A 20,675-nucleotide genomic window follows, 5' to 3' on the forward strand; every position below is an offset into this window, starting at 1 on the left:
AAAGTCCCGAATTGAAGGCAACTCAGCAAGGCATGAACATTTTAAGTTTCCATTAATTGAATTGTATTATCAACCATAATATGACCAGGGTTTATTCATGACTATGTAACAAAAGCATTGCATTCAATGGATATTGCATTAGAAGCAGGCCTATTGTCCTGTTACATTTTTTGGAATGCCTGATGTACTGAAGTGACTAATTTTATTGCTCTCACTTATTGACACATATTTACCATGGCTACTCTATTCGGAAGATGAACAATTTCATCAAATAATTGTTGTAGCGTTCAAGCATTACTGTAGTCAATACTATCCTCTAGTGGTAGAGCGTGTGTAGGCCCACTCGCCAACTGAATGGGACTAGACAGACATGATAAGGGTATAAAATAGAACACATTTTAAACTGTCTTGAACTGGGTATCATATCTTATGAGGATATTCTTTTGACCAAATAAATGTACATTAAAACTCTGTATGATTGTTTGAAAACTATAGCTTCAACAGTGTATGGTGGAGGTTTTAGGCCATACGGTGAGTAAATCAATTGTTTTAACTTGCGGAACAATAATGCAAAATCTAAATTGCGCAATATAGACCTACTTGTTGGATCATGATTTTGGGAAATCCTGCAACCTCCTTCGGCTGTCATCATCCCTTAACAGTGCTAGAATGAATGAGCATCATCTTCCACTTGCAACTCAAACAAAAAAAATAGGCCTACCGAATAGAGTTGCCTAGCCACCACCGGCCTCATCCGCACCCCTCTGGTGAAGCGAATGCCTCTCCGCGGCTTCGCGCCTCCGGGTCCATCCCCGTGGAGGGAAGTGTGCATGTGCACGTGGTGGTGAGGTGCTGGTGACAGATGGTTGGTTTGTAGAGCGCGGTTTAATCTGCCAGAGAAGAGATTTTAACAAGTGCGCGGGGGAACGGATTATCCCCCACGTGCGACGCATGCATTGCACGGGCCACTACCCTTTGTCTGTGTGCCAGTCAGAAGAAAAGTGATGGTTTGTCTCTATATCTCAACAACTCCCAAATTAATCTAGCCTGCCTTGACAATGACCATGGAGTAGGCCTATCATAAACCATTGGATTGAATGAAATGCCATAGGCCTATTGCAAACCCGCAGGCTATGGCTATTGATTGAATAAGTAATTAATCAGTAATTAATTAGATGCCAACTTCCTCATCATTCCATAACTGGACAATAGTGGCTTCATGACAAGGCACTAATCCACACAGCCCCTTAATCTCCAACTAAAGGCCATTCAAAATCCGTGTTGTTTATTAACACTTGAAAGGCTTTGAGGGATTCCACTTTGAGCCAATGAGTAGTTATTCTGACTGCAAAATAACAGTCTTATAAATACATTTCATATACTATTGCACAAATAATCATTTGGTTCTGTGTTATGAAGGTTTGGGTAACATTAGAATATGTTACCCAATAAAACTTATCAAAGATCATTTTCATTGGTTTATGTTAGTGTAGTCTATCTGTGGTGCACATGGAACAGTTATTCTTGGAAAAGGTGACATTTTGAAATAGAGATAATCTCCTATAATTTTTTTATTATTTGGCAAAGGTAAGTGTTTTGGAAACCTCAGAATCTGCTCTTTCTGATAGTATATAGAAGTCAAAGGGTCTTACCTGCATGCAACTCTGTATGAGCCTCAGAGGATTTGAAAAAGTCACTTTTTGGTGCCCTGATTCCCTGCCTCTGTGTCAATTCCAATTTCCAATTTGACAATTGACAATATTGTCACCCATCAGATTATTGCCAATTTAATTTTGTATTTAGACCAACTCTATTATTAGATTTGTGAAATAGTGTTCAATATAGTTTAGGTGTTGTTTAGATGGGCCATCATCAACTGAGCAGGCTGACTGCTGGTGAATGAGAAGAAGAAAGAAATACATGTCCGTTAAAAACTGGATATGACACAAATTCTGTTTCTGATCTCGAAATTCTAAAAACAAATGCATGTGATAAATATACGTACGTAGGAAAAGTAAATGACGGAGGGTGGCATTAGGTTAAAAACCGCAGAGATATTGAAATATAATTAACTTGCACTCAAAATGACTACCTCAACGCTTAAGTGTTAAATCCACTATTGTTGTCTCTCATCGTGTGTAGGACACATCATCTGACTGCTGTATTATAGATAATTCATATTACAAAGGTTGTCCATTTAGATTCAATTATAGCCCAAAACTCTATAGCCTACATGTGATTAGAACGTGGTAACTGATAAATCGTATTTCAAATGGGGCTTGGGACATTGCATGGCCCCCTACTGCGGAGACAGGGGCGTGTGCCTGCATTAACAAAAGAAACAAAGACCGCCTGCGCTCGCAGAGAGATCCAAGGAATTCAACAGCAGGAGGTGACGTCAGAATCACTCATTTTGCGGTGTTGTAGCTCTCAAAAACATTTGATATGGAGTAGAACAATTACCCATGTTCCGAAGTTTAGTTTTCGCATTTTCGGGGACTTTTTCAGTTCGCGAAATACTTTTGTATTAACTTCAAGAGAGACATTGAGCAGTGATAGCATGGCAAATTCGTTGTTTTGTTTTTCTTGAGGATATACGGAATTTCTCCTCGCAAACAACAGGAGAAGTGCGCCCTGTCCTTTGTCTGACACGGGTGTTTTTAAAGTATTCGACATGGACATTTACGGATACAATGGTGTTTTTCTGGTCAAAAGACTATTTAATAATGCAGCTTTTGAGATTTCGAACATGTCAGACATTACGAAGACGAATCCTCAGGGATGCGATAACGGGGCTTTGACAAACAGATTCGGAGTCTTGATTCAAGGGTTGCTGGCCATAGTTGCCTTCAGCACATTGATGGGTGAGTATCTTTCAGAAGAGAACGTAACAATGTTTCAATAGTTTATAATTGTATAGGCCAACTTATTGTTTCGAAATAGCAGATCCATGTTTCAAATAAAATACTTAAAAAATCACTTCTAAAGGGAACATCACGGGTCTGCTCAGCCAAGCACCGCACTGTCATCTACTGCAGAGCTACACTCCATCTATGAGCACGTGGCAGTTTGTTTCTTTATGCTATTTGACGTTTCTATCCGATTGGCTGCTGTTGCACTTTATAAGGCTGATAATGCATATATAATTATATTATAATCCATTTAAATAGTGTATTATAAGAATGTTTCCCGTATCCTTTATGTGCCAGGTTTAAAATATTCAACCCCGCTGGTAGCCATCATCAGTGGCATATGAACACAAATGTAAACGATCTCGAATGTATCCTATAACTATTCGACTATTGTTTACAAGTAGTTTATACGTCTACAATCTATAAACCCGTTTCATTTGTATTATTCTTATTATTGAAATGCCCCTTCAAGACAGGGGTGAACGTTTATGCTGTATGATGGGGGGGGGGGGACAGTTTTGAGAGGGTGGTCATAAAATCCTATAGAATACATAAATGTATTTTTGAATATAAGAGTCTCTGTCTATATCTCTGTCTACAGTGAGATGACATTTTATAGTCATGTACTTTACAACAGAGTGATTTATGACAGAAAGGGGTCAGACTCTAAAGGTGAGTGGAGGATCAATTAGCTTTGACCTCCTCACAGTTACTTATTAGTAAGAATATCCATATTTAGCCAGCATGTAAGTACTTTACCAGCCAGAGTACCCAAGTCTGAAAATCAAGGGTCTACTCAGCCAAGCACTGCACTGGTATGCACTGGTATACACTGTCCATCTCAATGCCTCTCCTCTGCTTGGCAAGATGCATCCATCTTTGTTTAGAGTCCTCTTCCTCTTGGCTATTTTGGTCACTTCCTCCCATTGACAGACCACTGGCCACACCTTTTGCGTGCCAGAGTTCTTGCATACAGTTGCTATCATTTTATGCCAGGCACCAATTCTGGCTTTGCATTCTAACCTTCAGATAGTTTTTGGGAGTTTTTGAGTCAAACTGCAGCCACAACATGATGATTGCTATGTGAACAGTCACACACTCAGACCTTGTGTTAGCTGGGGAGAGAGGAACTGTGGGTTCCTGTTAGACACGTAGCCCTGAGCTACCAGTGTCCTGATGGGGATGGGTGTACTGAGGGAGCATGTGGTTCTGACTGTGCCTTTCTTTATCCATCTCTCCTGGACCCACAGAGGACATGTACACACACACACACACACACACACACACACACACACACACACACACACACACACACACACACACACACACACACACACACACACACACACACACACACACACACACACACACACACACATAGCGTTTTTCACTCTTCTATGGCTGTCTCTCTCTCACTGCGTCTCTCCGTCTCTCTCTGTCTACAGTGAAAAGGTTCCATGAGCCCGTAGGGGTCAGAAGACCATGGAGGATCTGGTGAGAGTGGTGTTTTTATTACTATTTCTTATCAGAGTCTGTATCAAATCCCCAGGAAAGAACAGGAGACCGTCGGTTGATCACATGGCTGAGGATCATAGATTCCATTAGATTTAGAGATGTCAATGTTTGTTGCTTGACTCTTATGTATCTGGCTATTACAAGTCACCATGGTGATGACCAGCCGAAATTTCACCCCATCTCTACAGGTTTTATGACACGTCCAAGCAGGCCATTGGCGCTCTCTTCATCCACTTCGCCAATGTGTTCCTCTCCAACCTCACAGAAATGGACCCCTGTTCCCTGTGAGTCCATAGCTGTGATTGGACAGGTTGGCAGAAACCACCTGCCAATCTAAAGTCTCAACCACTCATTATGATAAATAAGGTGTTCTGTTGTCACATACAGCAGATGGGTGCAGTGAAATGTGTTGTTTTACACGGTCAACCATAGTAGTATGGTGCCCCTACCGCAAATGCGGTGTTAAGGGGCACCAGCGTAGCCTAGTGGTTAGAGTGTTGGACTAGTAACCGGAAGGTTGCGAGTTCAAACCCCCGAGCTGACAAGGTACAAATCTGTCGTTCTGCCCCTGAACAGGCAGTTAACCCACTGTTCCCAGGTCGTCATTGAAAATAAGAATATGTTCTTAACTGACTTTCCTGTTTAAATAAAGGTAAAAAAAAAAAAAAAAGTGCCTTGCTCAAGGACACATTGACAGATTTTTTCACCTTGTCGACTCGGGTATTCCAACCACTGACCTTTCGGTTACTTTCCCAACGCTCTATCCGCTAGGCTACCTTTTGCCCCATGTCAAATAATTGACCGGCTTCCTGGTGGGTTTCCACAGGTATCTGATGAACTTCCTGCTCGATGCCACGCTAGGCATGCTGGTCATCTGGGCGGGGGTCAAGGTTGTCTCCAGGATCGTGGAGTACAAGCAGTTCACACTGCTCACCTTTGGAGAATACGGTGAGTCTTTGGAGAGACTGGAGAGGGTTGTGCCAGTTAATTTTCGGGAAATATGTCATGAAGGTTGACTCTTCTTCCTTTCACCACTGGAGGCCGCTGTAGGCTCATGAGAATATTGCATGAAAAACATCCCCCGAAGGGTGATGGTGGCAATAGGGTGGGATTAAGTTCGAGCCAATTGCTGCACTCGTTCCGTCCATAAATTTGAATCGGAATACAGAACCAAAATAAGATTTGAAATGTTAGTCTGTTAATCTACTGTATTCCACAAGGTAATTTTTCTCCTGTATCTGCACATGGTTCTGTTTCATGCTGCTTTTTCCATTGACTATTATGATCCAACGGATTGTAAATGCAGCTGTGCCTTGACCACTGGCCAAATATTTTAGTGGGCTTTTAGTTTCCATCTGATCTGTATCACGCTCCCTCTGTGTGCTGACCTTTCCCCCAAAAGCTTGCGAGAAATACTGTCTCTGTCATAACTATTAGTCCTGAGAACTAAACAAATAGTAAGACATTTAGCTGTTTGTGTAAACCCACTCTGTCCTCTTAAAGAGCTGAACAACATGCAATCATGGCAGGCGTTGTCTTTTGCCTTCTTTTTTGTTGTTGCAGTTTCTCTTATACCTTTCTCTCTGCTGGTCTCACTTCTCTTTCTCTCTTGTTTTGTCTCTCTCTCGTCTGTCTGTTTCTGAGGTGTTCCCAGGCTTGGAGAGGGTTTGTTAATGACAGAGCCATGTCCCTGTCTGCGTACACTGAGATGAAAGAGAGACGCAAATAGTACACGTGGGGACGTGTTTAGACCAGAACACTGAGTTTGTGGGTTTTTGTGTGTCTCTGTGTGTATGAATGTCAATGTGTGGTTGTGGCAGTCTGGCGTCATCCTCTCTATGGCTGATCTTCCCCAGGTGACGATCTGAGTCCGTTGGTCAGTGTATGTAGTTGCAGTGTGGTCATTAAGTAATGGTCTGTTCTGTCTCACCAGGTGACCCTCCCCAGGCTGCAGCATGGCTCGGTCAGTGTGGTGTCTACCTTCTCATCATGGTCCTGGAGAAGAGTGTAGTCAGCTTGGTCCTGCTTATTCCTGGATGGACCAACGTGAGTAGGCCTACAGTACCCACAACCACCTGCTCCAGGGACATGGGCTAACCCATATCCTGAGAAAACTGAGAGACTACCCACTCGAGGGAGAGAGCGGAAGTGTCAGCCATGTTCTTTCTTCTCTGTTCTGTGTTTGAAATCTCTGGTGACAATTTAAAGTCAACAAAAAGTCAAGGCTGAAAAACAAAGGGAGGATGAAAGGTTTTGGAGAGAACAAAGAGAAAGAGTTGTCCCTAGAACAGAATGGGAACATTGACCCTCAGCCAAATGAATATCATCCGGCCTCTGGGACTAGGGTCTTGTTTGGTTGATTATTTGTTTGAGGCTGTGGATCACCTTTGTGTTTTAGGGTCATTGTTGCTCTGTTCACTGCTCCTCTCTTGAAGAGTCGTTTAGCTTTTTTTCAGTACACTTATATCTTCTTTTTTTTGACACTGGGGCTTTTTTCTCAGGGTGAAAAAGGTGGGGGGGGAGGGCAGCGGAAGCCCAAACTGTCATTAACATAGCTCATCCCAGACAAATCGAATACTTGGAGCATTTTTCTGTCTCTCTCTCTCTCTCTCTCTCTCTCTGACATGGTGAATACCACATAATCATCACATTAGCTCCAATCTCACTCATGTTCCATGGTAGAGAGCCAAAGAGATGCTCCTTCTATTATAGTGCAAAACATTGACGATCTAAATGGCATTGGATGACAGTCGCTTGTGTAACACGCCTGTTATTTTGCCCTGCCCAAATTGAAAGTGTGTGTGTTGTGACGCTGTGTTTCTCTGCGCACTGATGTTCCAGCTGCAGTCTGTGTTGCTGGACTCCATCCCTAACCCTCAGGTGGAGCTTGTGTTGGTCATGCTCATCGTGCCCTTCATTGTCAACGTGAGTCTCATCTTCAGTCTCAACGCTCTGCATAATGTTGTGTATACGTCACAGGAGGCTGCTGAGGGGAGGATGGCTCATAATAATGGCTGGATTGGAGTGAATGTAATGGTATGCGTTTGAGCCTGATACTGTTCTTTTCATTCCATTCCTGCCATTACTATGAGCTGTCCTCCCCAATTAAGGCACCACAAACCTCCTGTGGTATATGTAGTGTCCCAGACAGTGCATAAAGCTTTTTTTTTGGATAGAAAACCTGCATAAAGTTTACAGAATACAGTATGCAGGCTTACTAGGCTACAGTGATCATTCTGTGTCCACCACTGCACCGGTTCTACTGACTGAGTTCTCTGTGTGACCCTCTGTAGTCCATCATGTTCTGGGTGGTGGACAGTCTGATGATGAAGAAGTACAAGACTCTGAAGAGCCTGGTCGACTCCTGCGACTCCTCGACCAAGGTCGACTCCACGGCGCCGTGGGTTACCGGCGACGAGTCACGGGTGAGAGTCAGTTAACTAGAGATGTCCCCGACTAAAAAAAATAAATAATAATCTTGGTCGACCGAAAGCCATCTGTTCTTTCGACCAATTTTAAAACGTGTATTTTTCCATGTATAGAAACACCATATGTGTTTTTAATAAAATCAGAAATATATGCATTGAACTTGTCTGATACTTTAAGATCACTGTTTGATGAAATAAGACACACATGACTGAAGAGGGGGCCAGAGATCACGATAACAAGAAGAAAAAAACCTTAACCTGCCCCGACCATCCTCCTCCCGCTCCAAATGGCTTTCGCAGATTCTGCCGTTACTCTCCTGAAGTTGCCGGTAATGGGCTACATGAGAAGTCGGCAACATTTTTCATGTGGAATGCCAATTTATCTTACCATTTCTACCGATCTGCGTGCAAGTTATGGTTTTCATGTGCACCTTTTTGTGAAACATTTTCATTTATAAAAACGTCTTCGTACCTCAAAATCATTGTCATGTGGTTAATCAAAATTCTATCTAAATGAAAATGATACAAACCTAAAAAGTCACTTCTATTGCCATTGCCAACTATGTAAAAATAGCCTATAAAGCCAACAAATAAAAACATTGCTGCCCGCAGGTAGAAAATGTCCTGATTTAAAAATGAATATCCTATAAATCACATTGGCTACGCATGGCCTGTCTGCAGCGAACTTGAAACATTGTATAAACTATTTAACTTGGGTCTGGCCTGAAACTCCTTGCAACATTGTATAAAATATTTTGGGCCCTGTCCATGCTAGTGAGCTCGGAACAGACACAGCAGTAGGCTATTTGCGTAAGGGATAAGAAGTAATCAGGGTTGGCCTATTTTTACGATGTTTCCACTGGGTCAGAGCATGACATTTTTCCCTTTCACGCTGAGTGGTTATTGAAAGGGAGAGAGCTGGAAAGATTTTTATTTGAAATACATTGGGGAATTGTTTATTTTAAATTAATGTAAAAACAATTTGTTTGCTTGCTGTTGGAGGTGGAAAAAGAAATTACTCAGCTCATTAGTGATTGGTTTAACGCACAATCAGAAATAGTATCAGATCCCCAAATGGGCACATTTATATACCTATGTTTGCACGCAGACCAGATAGCCTATAGACCTATTTCTATGTGTCATCAGGTGCGCTCCAAACAAAACACAATGAAAATGTAATGACGTAAACCAACATTTGTTTCTCACAAGTGTAGCATAGGTTATGCGCTCTGCAAACAACGTGTCCACTCCAATAATGACAATAGTAAAAGTCTGGAATAATATATTTAATGCATTAACAGACATTACCGTAACCAGACAAACTTTGGTAGATTACAAATGATAGGAATTAACTGAAAATGGACTACTGGTGATATACGTATGTAATCGGGAATTGATTGAAACTAACAGTCAAATGCAAGTTATGAAACAATGAATGTACACAAATTGGGAGGGAGCCCATTCTGGAGAGAGACGTGCATTGTGCAGCCACACTCCTCTTCTTAGACTGTGCCACCCCGCGGCCTCCGCAATGGATTAGTCTCGGCCTCCGTAATGGATTAGTTCACTGGGATGGGCACGAATAAGACCGGTGTCTCGTGTGCCATTCATTTAAAAAAAAATATATATATATACATGTGTGGATTCGGCTATTTCAGCCACACTTGTTCGAGCACACAGCTATGCAATCTCCATAGACCCGTAGTGAAGAGTTCAGTGACTTTCAACGTGGCACCGTCATAGGATTCCACCTTTCCAACAAGTCAGTTTGTAACATTTCTACCCTGCTAGAGCTGCCCCAGGCAACTGTAAGTGCTGTTGTTGTGAAGTGGAAACTAGGAGCAACAACAGCTCAGCCGCGAGATGGTAGGCCACAAAAACTCACAGAACGGAACCGCCTGGTTGCTGTAGTGTGTAAAAATCGGCTTTCCTCTGTTGCAACACTCATTTCCAAGTTCCAAACTGCCTTTGGAAGCAACGTCAGCACATAACTGTTTGTCGGGAGCTTCATGAAATGGGTTTACATGGCGCGCATAAGCCTAAGATCACCATGTGCAATGCTCAAGCGTCTGTCGGCCGGAGTGGTGTAAAGCTCGCCGCCATTGGACTCCATCTTGCAGTCCGACAAAATAATCTGGGTTTGGCGGATGTCATGAGAACGCTACCTGCCCCAATGCATAGTGTCAACTGTAAAGTTTGGTGGAGGAGGAATAATGGTCTGGGGCTGTTTTTTAGGGTTCGGGCTAGGCCCCTTAGTTCCAGTGAACAGAAAGTTTAACACAACATACAATAATATTCTAGATGATTCTGTGCTTCCAACTTTGTGGCAACAGTTTGGGGAAGGCCCTTTTCTGTTTCAGCATGAAAGCGAGTTCAAAGCGAGGTCCATACAGAAATGGTGTGTCGAGATTTTTGTGGAAGAACTTGACTGGCCTGCACAGAGCCCTGGCCTCAACTACATCGAACACCTTTGGGATGATTTGGAACGCTGACTGTGAGCCAGGGCTAATTGCCCAACATCAGTGCCCAACCTCACTAATGCTCTTGAGGCTGCTGCGGGTACTTGCTTCCATTCAATGTTCCAACGTCTAGCGGAAAGCCTTCCCAGAAGAGTGAGGGCTGTTATAGCAGCAAAGGAGGGACCAACTCCATTTAATGCCCATGATTTTGGAATGAGATGTTTGACTAGCAGGTGTCCATATACTTTTGGTCATGTAGTGTATATTTGCTACTGCTCGACTAAATAATCTTGGTTGCCAGCCTATCTCCCAAACAATCGACCATTCAAATAATTGGGGCCAGCCCTACAGTTAACCATAAGAGGGGACTGCAGATCTGAGTGCTACTGCTCTGTGGGATCATGAAGGGATGCCGTTTGATGACAAAACATTAAAGCCCATGGGTGTAAGAGAGACTTTCCCACCAAAAATCACAACACTCCACATCCCCATGGGACACTGGCTCATGACGTCTGTGTTTGTTGAGAAAGAAAAGAAACGGAGTGTGTGTGTGAGTTATGATAGATGTCCGTCACAGTGATTCAGCCTGTCTGCACCTGTTTTATGGGGGCTTCCACCCTACACACACACACACACACACACTGCTTTCTGGGTCGGTCTAAAGGGCAACTGGCCCACATAGTTACTGTCAAGGAAAGACTGAGTCAGGGAACCTCAACCTCCTCTCCCCCTTTCACTCCATTTTTGTTTGTCTCCGTTTTCTCCCTTCAATTTGTGGTGTTGATTCTCTGTGGGTCCGTTACCCGAGATGGATCGTGTGAAATGGAGTCCATGTCCTGCTTGTCCCTGTTGTTCTGGAAAATAAGAGTCTGATTATCACAGCAATGTTATTGACATTCCTTGTTTGGCAAGACACGAGTGATGGATGTATGGAGCAAGATCGGCCAGACAGTTGTCACATCGTTGAGTCAAGTGTCTTCTGTGTTGTAGAGTTGCTCCTAATCTGTTGATGTAGTCTACCGTAAGTGTGTGATCACCTTGTTTCATTGGATCCATTGTGAGAATTGTATTTGGTGGGAGAACAGTTAGTAGGTGGTGAATAGTGATGTCATTATGATATTAGTTAACTGTCTCCAGTGGGTATATTGTGTTCCATTTGAGTGGCTGTGAAATCATGTACTGTATATTAGAGTAGTGAGACTGTCGACAGAAGCCTTCTGTGTTGGGTAATCAGACAGAATTGCCCTCCTCCAGCGCATTCAATGTGTTACTGTACACTCTCTCTATCTGTCCTCTCTCTCTTTCTCACCCTCCCTCTGGAGTCACAATGATGATGATGACAGACTGGCAGTGTTTCTCTCTCCCTCCTCGTCCCTGGTACTCTGCCAAGCAGCAACAAATCATCCCTTCATCCCGGGAATAAAAGTGACATTTGGAATTAATTTCCATTTGTTGATGTCATGAAAAGAGGAGGGGAAGATGGTTCTCTCCCTCTATGTCCATGGGAGAGAGGAGGGCATTGATTAGGGAGAACTGTTGGAGTTTGGTTGGACTGTGTGTCTGTGCGCAATGAGTTTGATTTCAGTTCCCGACACGGTCTGTAGGGTAGTGTTTGGAAAGGATTTCATCCGTGGTCAGCTGTGGCCATATGGTGTTCAGAGTAGGCTGTTTTTTACTTTTATCACAACAAAATGTTTGAGAAACACAGACACAGCCATCGGTAGTCTGGCCTCTTGGTTTGAGTGTAACTGAATGAAGATTTATTTGGGATTGGCCTCATATTGGGGAGAGTGGAAGGCGGGGCAAGCCCCCTTTCTGCCTCTGCTTCTCCCATTACTATAATCTCATCCAAGATGTCTGCATTGGGCACACACACTCGCACACATGCATTCACACACTACCATAATCTCATCCAAGATGTCTCTGTATCCAGCAAACAGTGCATTCGGAAAATATTCAGACCCCTTGACTTTTTCCATATTTTGTTACATTATAGCCTTATTCTAAAATGGATTTAATATTTTTTTCCCCTCGTCAATCTACGCTAGGGTTGCAAAGGGTCAGAAGCTTTCCGGTAAATTTCTGGAATTTTTCCAGAAATTTTCCATGGGAAGTTAAGCCTGGGAATTTTGCTCAAATTCATCAAAGAAGTTAGCTTATGAACCTTTTTTTTTAATGTGGCATACACAAGGAAATTCTAGGTCTTGTGGCATATTTTGGTTAAACTATTCCCAACCCTCTGCATGCACAGTGCAATCTTCCATCACATGTACAGCTGATTCTCAAGACCTTGCACACGAATGAGATGCTATTGAGCCCACACTACTACACCGTCTGAGCCAAGGAGTACATACTTTCTGGTAATTATATTATATTATAATTTTATTATAATACTGGGTGGGGTGAATATATTTTATGACATACATTATTTTTTTGTTAACTAATAAATAGTAGCCTACAGCAAAGAGTGTTTAAATCATTTGTAACTTCTTAACAATTTCTGCTAGTTAGTTTTTGCTACCATGTGGGTTTCAGCTTGCTTGAGCCTGCTAACTGAGTGTTAATTGTTTCCATAAATGTTAAATTTTAGAACATTTATCTTACAAAGGGGTTGTTTAATCTAACTGCTTAACTATTTATCTGTACATTGAATAGCATTTTTATTTTCTACACTTTTTTTTACAGGAAAATGCCACATGCACACTATCTGATGTGTGGAGACATTTCACTGCAGCTAATGTAGATGGAAAAGCTGTGAACATTTGCAAATACTGTGCCAAATCATATGGGAAGAATGCAACAAAGATGGAGAATAATCTAGCCAAGTGCATAAAGTTCCCTCAGCACTCACAACAAGCAACCTCTGACAAAAATCCCTCTACTTCTATTCAAGGCGAAAATTATTAACCAGACACCTTATCGATAGCAACAGCTCATGGTCCTCCTGGAATCAGAAGTTTTTTTTGTCTCAATGGAGGAACATAGTCAGAGATGCTGATGAATGTCTTGCTCGAGCTGTGTATGCAACTGGTTCACCTCTGATGCTCACAGGCAATGTGTATTGGAAGATATTTCTGAATGTTCTTTGCCCAGCATGCACACCTTCAACCAGACATGCTTTATCTAATTTGCTGGATGCAGAGTTCAACAGAGTTCAAGTGAAGGTCAAGCAAATCATAGAGAAAGCAGACTGTATTGCAATCACCTCTGATGAGTGGTCGAATGTTTGTGGGCAAGGAATAATTAACTTTATCATCTCCACCCCTCAACCAGTATTCTACAAGAGCACAGACACAAGGAGACAACAGACACACCGGTCTCTACATTGCAGATGAGCTGAAGGCAGTCATCAATGACCTTGGACCACAGAAGGTATTTGCACTGGTGACAGACAATGCTGCGAACATGAAGGCTGCTTGGTCTAAAGTGGAGAAGTCCTACCCTCACATCACACCCATTGGCTGTGCTGCTCATGCATTGAATCTGCACCTCAAGGACATCATGGAACTGAAAACAATGGATACAATCTACAAGAGATCTAAGGAAATGGTTAGGTATGTGAAGGGTCATCAAGTTTTATAGCAGCAATCTACCTCACCAAGCAATATGAGAAGAATAAGAGCACCACATTGAAGCTGCCCAACAATACCTGTTGGGGTGGTGTTGTCATCATGTTTGACAGTCTCATGAAGCGGAAGGAGTCTCTAAGAAATGGCCATATCACAATCTGCCGATATGGACATCGCCCCATCAAGAGGATCATCCTGGATGATGTATTTTGGGAGAGTGTGGTAAGCAGCCTGAAACTTATAGCAGTAGTCATTGCACGAATTGAGGGAGACAATGCCATCCTGTCTGATGTTCAGACTCAGCTTGCAGATGTAGGGGAAGAAATCCGTACTGCCCTGCCCACTTCACTGTTGCTCCAAGCAGAAGAAACTGCATCAAATGCATCAAAGCGTGAAGACTTCTGCCTGAATCCCATACACTCCGCAGCGTACATGTTGGACCCATGCTGGCAAGACCATCCTGTCTGGTGCAGAGATCAACAAGGCCTATGTCATCACTACTGTGTCTCGCCACCTTGGCCTGGATGAGGGCAAGCTTCTTGGCAGTCTGGCGAAAGACACTTCCAAGCAAGGGCTTTGGGATGGAGATGCAATATGGCAGTCGTGCCAACATATCTCATCAGTCACCTGGTGGAAGGGACTTTGTGGATCTGAGGCTCTTTCCCCTGTTGCCTCCATCATCGGGCGGCAGGTGGTTAGAGCGTTGGGCCATTAATCGAAAGGTTGCTAGGTTGAATCCACGAGCTGACAAGGTAAAAATCTGTCGTTCTGCCCCTGAACAAGGCAGTTCACCCACTGTTCCTAGGCCATCATTGTAAATAAGAATTTGTTCTTAACTTACTTGCCTAGTTAAATAAAAAATCCTCCAAATCCCACCAACATCAGCCGCCTCAGAGCGCAACTTGTCCTTGTTTGGGAACACACACACCAAAGCACGTAACAGGCGGACCAATACAAGGGTTGAAAAAATGTTGGCCATCCGGGAAAATTTGAAGCTTTTTGAGCCTGACAATGAGCCATCCTCAACAAGGTTGGAAAGTGACAGTGAAGATTAGGCCTCAGTGTCTGATGTTCAAGAGGTGAACATTGAGGAGGTCCAGGGAGAAGACATGGAAGCCTGAGAGGAAGACAACCAAAGCTTTAGTTTCTAGACTACCATTTTACAGATGTATGTTGAGAATGTTTTTGGGGGATGCAATGAATCATTGGGTTCATTATATATTCCCTTTCTTTTGTTGTTTAGTGAAATCATCCCATTTTAATTTAATCATTTGCAATTGTCTACATATGTTAAGGTAAAAGGTTTGTTTCTGTCTACAAATTATATGGTAAATACAGTAGCAATAAAAAGTATGTGAACCCTTTGGAATGACCTGGATTTCTGCATAAATTGGTCATCAAATTGGATCTGATATTCATCTTAGTCACAACAATAGACACACATAGTGTGCTTAAACTAATAATACACAAATTATTGTATTTTTCTTGTCTATATTGAATGCATCATCTAAACATTCACAGTGTAGGTTGGAAAAAGTATGTGAACCCCTAGGCTAAGGACTTCTCCAAAAGCTAATTGGAGTCAGGAGTCAGCTAACCTGGAGTCCAATCATTGAGACGAGATTGGAGATGTTGGTTAGAGCTGCCTTGCCCTGTAATAAACACTCACAAAATTTGAGTTTGCTATTCACAAGAAGCATTGCCTGATGTGAACCATGCCTCGAACAAAAGAGATCTCAGAAGACCTAAGATTAAGAATTGCTGACTTGCATAAAGCTGCAAAAGTATCTCTAAATGCCTTGATGTTCATCAGTCCACAGTAAGACACATTTTCTATAAATGGAGAAAGTTCAGCACGGTTGCTACTCTCCCTGTAAGTGGCTGTCCTGCAAAGATGACTGCAAGAGCACAGCGCAGAATGCTCAATGAGGAAGAATCCTAGAGTGTCAGCTAAAGACTTACAGAAATCTCTGGAACATGCGAACATCTCTGTTGAAGAGTTTACGATATGTAAAACACTAAACAAGAATGGTGTTCATGGGAGGACACCATGGAAGAAGCCACTGCTGTCCAAAAAAAAGTTTGAAGTTTGCAAATGTGCACCTGGATGTTCCACAGCGCTACTGGCAAAATATTCTGTGGACAGATAAAAGTAAAGTTGTTGTTTGGAAGGAACACACAACACTATGTGTGGAGAGAAAAAAAGCACATCACACAAACATCAAAACCTCATTACAACTGTAAACTATGGTTGAGGGAGCATCATGGTTTGGGGCTGCTTTGCTGCCTCAGGGCCTGGACTGCTTGCTATCATCAACGGAAAAATGAATTCCCAAGTTCATCGAGACATTTTGCAGCATAATGTTAGACTATCTGTCCGCCAATTGAAGCTCAACCAAAGTTGGGTGATGCAACAGAACAACGACCCAAAACACAGAAGTAAATCAACAACAGAGAATGGCTTCAACAGAAGAAAATACGCCTTCTGGAGTGGGCCAGTCAGAGTCCTGACCTCAACCTGATTTGAGATGCTGTGGCATGACGTCGAGAGCAATTCACACCAGACATCCCAAGAATATTGCTGAACTGAATTAGTTTTGTAAAGAGGAATGGTCCAAAATTCCTCCTGACTGTTGTGCAGGTCTGATCCTCAACTACAGAAAATGTTTGGTTGAGGTTATTGCTGCAAAAGGAGGGTCAACCAGTTATTAAATCCAAGGGTTCACATACTTTTTCCACCCTGCACTGTGAATGTTTACACGGTATGTTCAATAAAGACAAACGTATAATTGTTTGTGTTATTAGTTTAAGCAGACTGTGTTTTGTCTATTGTTGTGACCTAGATGAAGATCAGATACAATTTTATGACCAATTTATGCAAAAATCCAGGTATTTCCAAATGGTTCACATACTTTTTCTTGCCACTGTATATCCAATGCAAAAAACATCTACATTTAAACGGTATTAATATTAATTTGCATATATTTCCAGTAATTCTCATATATTCCCATGGAAAGATTCCACTCCTGAATATTCCCCAAAATGTGCAACCCTAATCTACACACCATACCCCATAATGACATAAGTATTCAGAACCTTTACTCAGTACTTTGTTGAAGCACCTTTTGGCAGTGATTACAGCCTCGAGTCTTCTTGGGTATGACGCTACAAGCTTGGCCCACCTGTATTTGGGGAGTTTCTCCCATTTTTCTCTGCAGACCCTCTCAAACTATGTCAGGTTGGATGGGGAGGGTCGCTGCACAGCTATTATCAGGTCTCTCCTGAGATGTTCAATCAGGTTCAAGTCCGGTCTCTGGCTGGGCCACTCAAGGACATTCATTTGTTCCGAAACCACTCCTGTGTTGTCTTGGCTGTGTGCTTAAGGTTGTTGTCCTGTTAGAAGGTGAACCTTCGCCTCATTCCTGAGGTCCTGAGTGCTCTGGAGCAGGTTTTCACCATAGATTTCTCTGTACTTTTCTCCATTCATCTGTCCCTCGATCCTGACTAGTCTCCCAGTCCCTGCCACTGAAAAACATCCCCACAGAAAGATGCTGCCACCACCATGCTTCGCCAGGTTTCCTCCAGATGTTATGCTTGGCATTCAAACCAAAGAGTTCAATCTTGGTTTCAGCCGACCAGAGAATCTGGTTTCTCATGGTCTGTGTCCTTTAGGTGCCTTTTGGAAATTCCAAGTGGGCCGTCGTGCCTTTTACTGAAGAGTGGTTTCCATCTGGCCACTACCATAAAGGCCTGATTGGTGGAGTGCTGCAGAGATGTTCCACAGAGGAACTATGGAGCTCTATCAGAATTACCGTCTGGTTCTTGGTGACATCCCTGACCAAGGCCCTTCTCCCCGATTGCTCAGTTTGGCCTTCAATGCTGCAGACATTTTTTGGTATCCTTCTCCAGATCTGTGCCTCAACAGAATCCTGTCTCGGAGCTCTACGGACGATACCTTTGACCTCATGGCTTGGTTTTTGCTCTGACAGGCACCGACAACTGTGGGACCTTACATAGAGAGGTGTATGCCTTTCCAAATCACGTTCAATCAATTGAATTTACCACAAGTTGACTCTAATCCAGTTGTAGAAACATCTCAAGGATGATAAATGGAAACAGGATGCACTTGAGATCAATTTCGAGTTTCATAGCAATACTTATGAATACGTATGTAAATAAGATATTTGTTTTTTATTTGTAATAAATGTGCAAAAATGTCTAAACCTGTTTTCGCTTTGTCATTAAAGGGTATTGTGTGTAGATGGATTCAATTATTTTTTTTACAAATCAATTTTAGAATATGGCTGTAATGTAACAAAATGTGGAAAAAGTCAAGGGGTCTGAATACTTTCTGTTTGTGGAATTAGTATGCCATAAAGGCCTTTCCAGAAACTGTATGAAATTGGAATTCCGCTCTGTTGGGATTATATGTGGTGGAGCACTGGTCTGGACAATATTCCAGACAGGGAATAAAGTGGGATTTTATAGTCTTGGAGTGGGAATAACAGCACACCAGACCTGGACACAACCTCATCTTGGCCGACAGCTGCTCACATGTTTGTGTGACGGTGTCTCTATGTTTGTGTATCTATTCTCTGACGTGTTTCTCCCTCATCCAGGTCCTGTTGCCCATCGACACAGACACTGAGGAGGAGGATAGTTCAACCATGGTTCGAGGAGGGTCCCGCTCTAGCCTCCCAGTAGTGGGCATAACACCTAGCTGGGTGGAGGTGTAGCTCTGGTATCCTTCTCTACAAGACCCTGACCCGAGCCACACATACGCTGACCCGTACGCTCCTTCCAGAACACACAGATTTGCTTTTTTTCATTGTACACATCCCAATGATGTCTTTGATGACTTGGCTGTTATGAGGATGTTGAATGTTATATGAACTATGCTTGATGAAGAAGAGAGAAAAAAAAGTCCTTTGCCCTTGCAGTCCCTGTTTACTGAAACAACAAGCTCGGTGTGGCTATAAAGTGTCTCTTAATGGAGATAATTAGAGAGCACAGTGTGAGCTTGAGGGAACACAACAGTGGTGATGAAAGAGTAAATCTGTCCTCTCTCTCAGGGGGATTTTGTGAAAAGGGTGTTTGTTGATCTCCAAAGAGCTCTTTGACATCATACAGATTACTGCTTGGTACAAACCTTGACATACAGCGTCTAATAGTCTGTAATTAAATGCGTTAAAAGTCTGTTTTGGACCTGTAGTATTTAGTAGAATCCACTACTAGTGTTCCTGTATCCTTTCCTCCTTCGCCACTAACAGGTGGAAGGGCTGGATAGTTTCAATCATTGATTTCACCTATCACGTCCACTCAGATCAGTTGTCAGACTATTGTAACTCAGCTGGAGGAGTTGGACCTTAGAGTTGGCAATGTTTTATCTGAGTTGGACTGTAGTGGTCTGGAACAGTTCTTCACACTGTCTCCAGAAGATGTTTAACAAGGTGGAAAATGGTATTCTATGTGGAAAATGGATCAGATCATTTTATATTCCTCATGGATGTCCATTTGGGATTGATTTGGATTTATACACATATTTGCAATGTGTCTACTATGAACTAAAGATCTTAGTGATATGGAGTGATTTTGAACATTCTAAATGTATTTTCTTATTTCTTTTGTGTATTTGACATATTTTACTGTATTCATCTTACTTGGGGTTAAACCTGTGGTAACGACATGTAATGGGAGATTTCGAAGTGGTGTGACAGAAATGATCACAGTCAATTCAGAGATGACCCGAGATACCAAAATAGTGTTCAGGTTACCATGTTAATGTTGATTCTTATAGATCACATTTCTCAATCATTGAGCTGTTAACTCTAACATGAAAATACAGTACTGCCATTTTTGTAATGATTGAATGATGTTCCTGTAACCATTTTAATGTCTTAGTGATGTGAAAGACTCTGATTGTGAGACTGTCATTTCACGTGACCTCAAATGTGTAGATCAGCTACTGTGAGGACCTGCGACACTACATTTATGCTAATTATTCACTGTAAAAAAAGAAAATGACTCATGCTCTGTCTATAACATATATTTTATTTAGCGTTACTCCAATCCATCATGTATGTGTTTTGTGGAAACAGAATTTTGAATTGTGACTGAATGTTTAATGGTTATATCCACTTGAAAGTGCCATGTTTGCTATAATATATTCATGATTCATTTATGATACAACAAGAAACATGTCTTTGTCTTTTGTCTTAACTGTTGTCACTATTGTTTGTATTATAATTTAAATTCAAGTAAAATTGTATAATAATAAAAACCACGAGTGTTGAATACCTTTGGTGGCTCGGGTCAGCCCCGTGGCTGCTGAGCTCGATGACAGACACCTGAGCGGGACTCAGAGTAGTACACCTGTGTGTGGGGTGGGGGGGGGCAACGGGCCTTTGACCCCAAACTGATGACAGGAGGGGTGAGGGGGTGGTTAGAGGGGGAGATAGTCATTGGCACAGGGACTGGTAGAGGAGAGAGTTAGTTAGGGGGGTGTCTGGTGTGATCCTAAGCAGAGTGTCGCCACTTGGGCTTGACCAGGTTTACATGTTTGCTCTCCCAGTGAGCACCTAAACTTAGCATGCAAAGAGCCTGCCTTCCTGCAATGACTAAGGCCTGGGTTCAGTCCCAATACGATTTGTAGACAATGCGGCTGTTAAACGCAATTCTGATTGAGCAGCGTTTACCGTGAATATGAGCTCTAAGAACATGAGGACATTTCCTTTAAAGCCCTGATGGGATTAACTCAGTAGGATGGAGCACAGTACTAGTTTTGGGTGTGAT

General features: G+C 42.5%; 1 protein-coding gene across 2 annotated transcripts; it reads left to right on the forward strand.

Annotated features, from left to right (window-relative positions):
* Nucleotides 1–2,351: 2,351 nt before the first annotated feature.
* tmem110l (transmembrane protein 110, like) lies at nucleotides 2,352–20,079 on the forward strand. 2 transcript variants are annotated; one of them, XM_052460283.1, is made up of 8 exons: nucleotides 2,352–2,864; nucleotides 4,358–4,406; nucleotides 4,616–4,711; nucleotides 5,254–5,375; nucleotides 6,361–6,473; nucleotides 7,269–7,352; nucleotides 7,721–7,852; nucleotides 18,503–20,079. In XM_052460283.1, the coding sequence occupies exons 1-8, from the start codon at nucleotides 2,675–2,677 to the stop codon at nucleotides 18,617–18,619; spliced, it is 903 nt and encodes a 300-aa protein (XP_052316243.1). In that variant the 5' UTR covers nucleotides 2,352–2,674; the 3' UTR covers nucleotides 18,620–20,079. The 2 variants fall into 2 exon arrangements, with proteins under 2 accessions (XP_052316243.1, XP_052316244.1); XM_052460284.1 differs by lacking the exon at nucleotides 18,503–20,079 and adding an exon at nucleotides 8,034–8,354.
* The last annotated feature ends 596 nt before the right edge of the window (nucleotides 20,080–20,675 follow it).

Source organism: Oncorhynchus keta, chromosome 13 (assembly GCF_023373465.1).
Source record: "Oncorhynchus keta strain PuntledgeMale-10-30-2019 chromosome 13, Oket_V2, whole genome shotgun sequence".
Taxonomy (NCBI): domain Eukaryota; kingdom Metazoa; phylum Chordata; class Actinopteri; order Salmoniformes; family Salmonidae; genus Oncorhynchus; species Oncorhynchus keta.

Coding starts and splice junctions, on each gene's coding strand:
- tmem110l (XM_052460283.1), top strand. CDS start 2,675: ATGGACATTTACGGATACAATGGTGTTTTTCTGGTCAAAAGACTATTT. Junction 2,865..4,357: donor TGCCTTCAGCACATTGATGG/GTGAGTATCTTT, acceptor CTCTGTCTACAG/TGAAAAGGTTCCATGAGCCC. Junction 7,353..7,720: donor TCGTGCCCTTCATTGTCAAC/GTGAGTCTCATC, acceptor GACCCTCTGTAG/TCCATCATGTTCTGGGTGGT.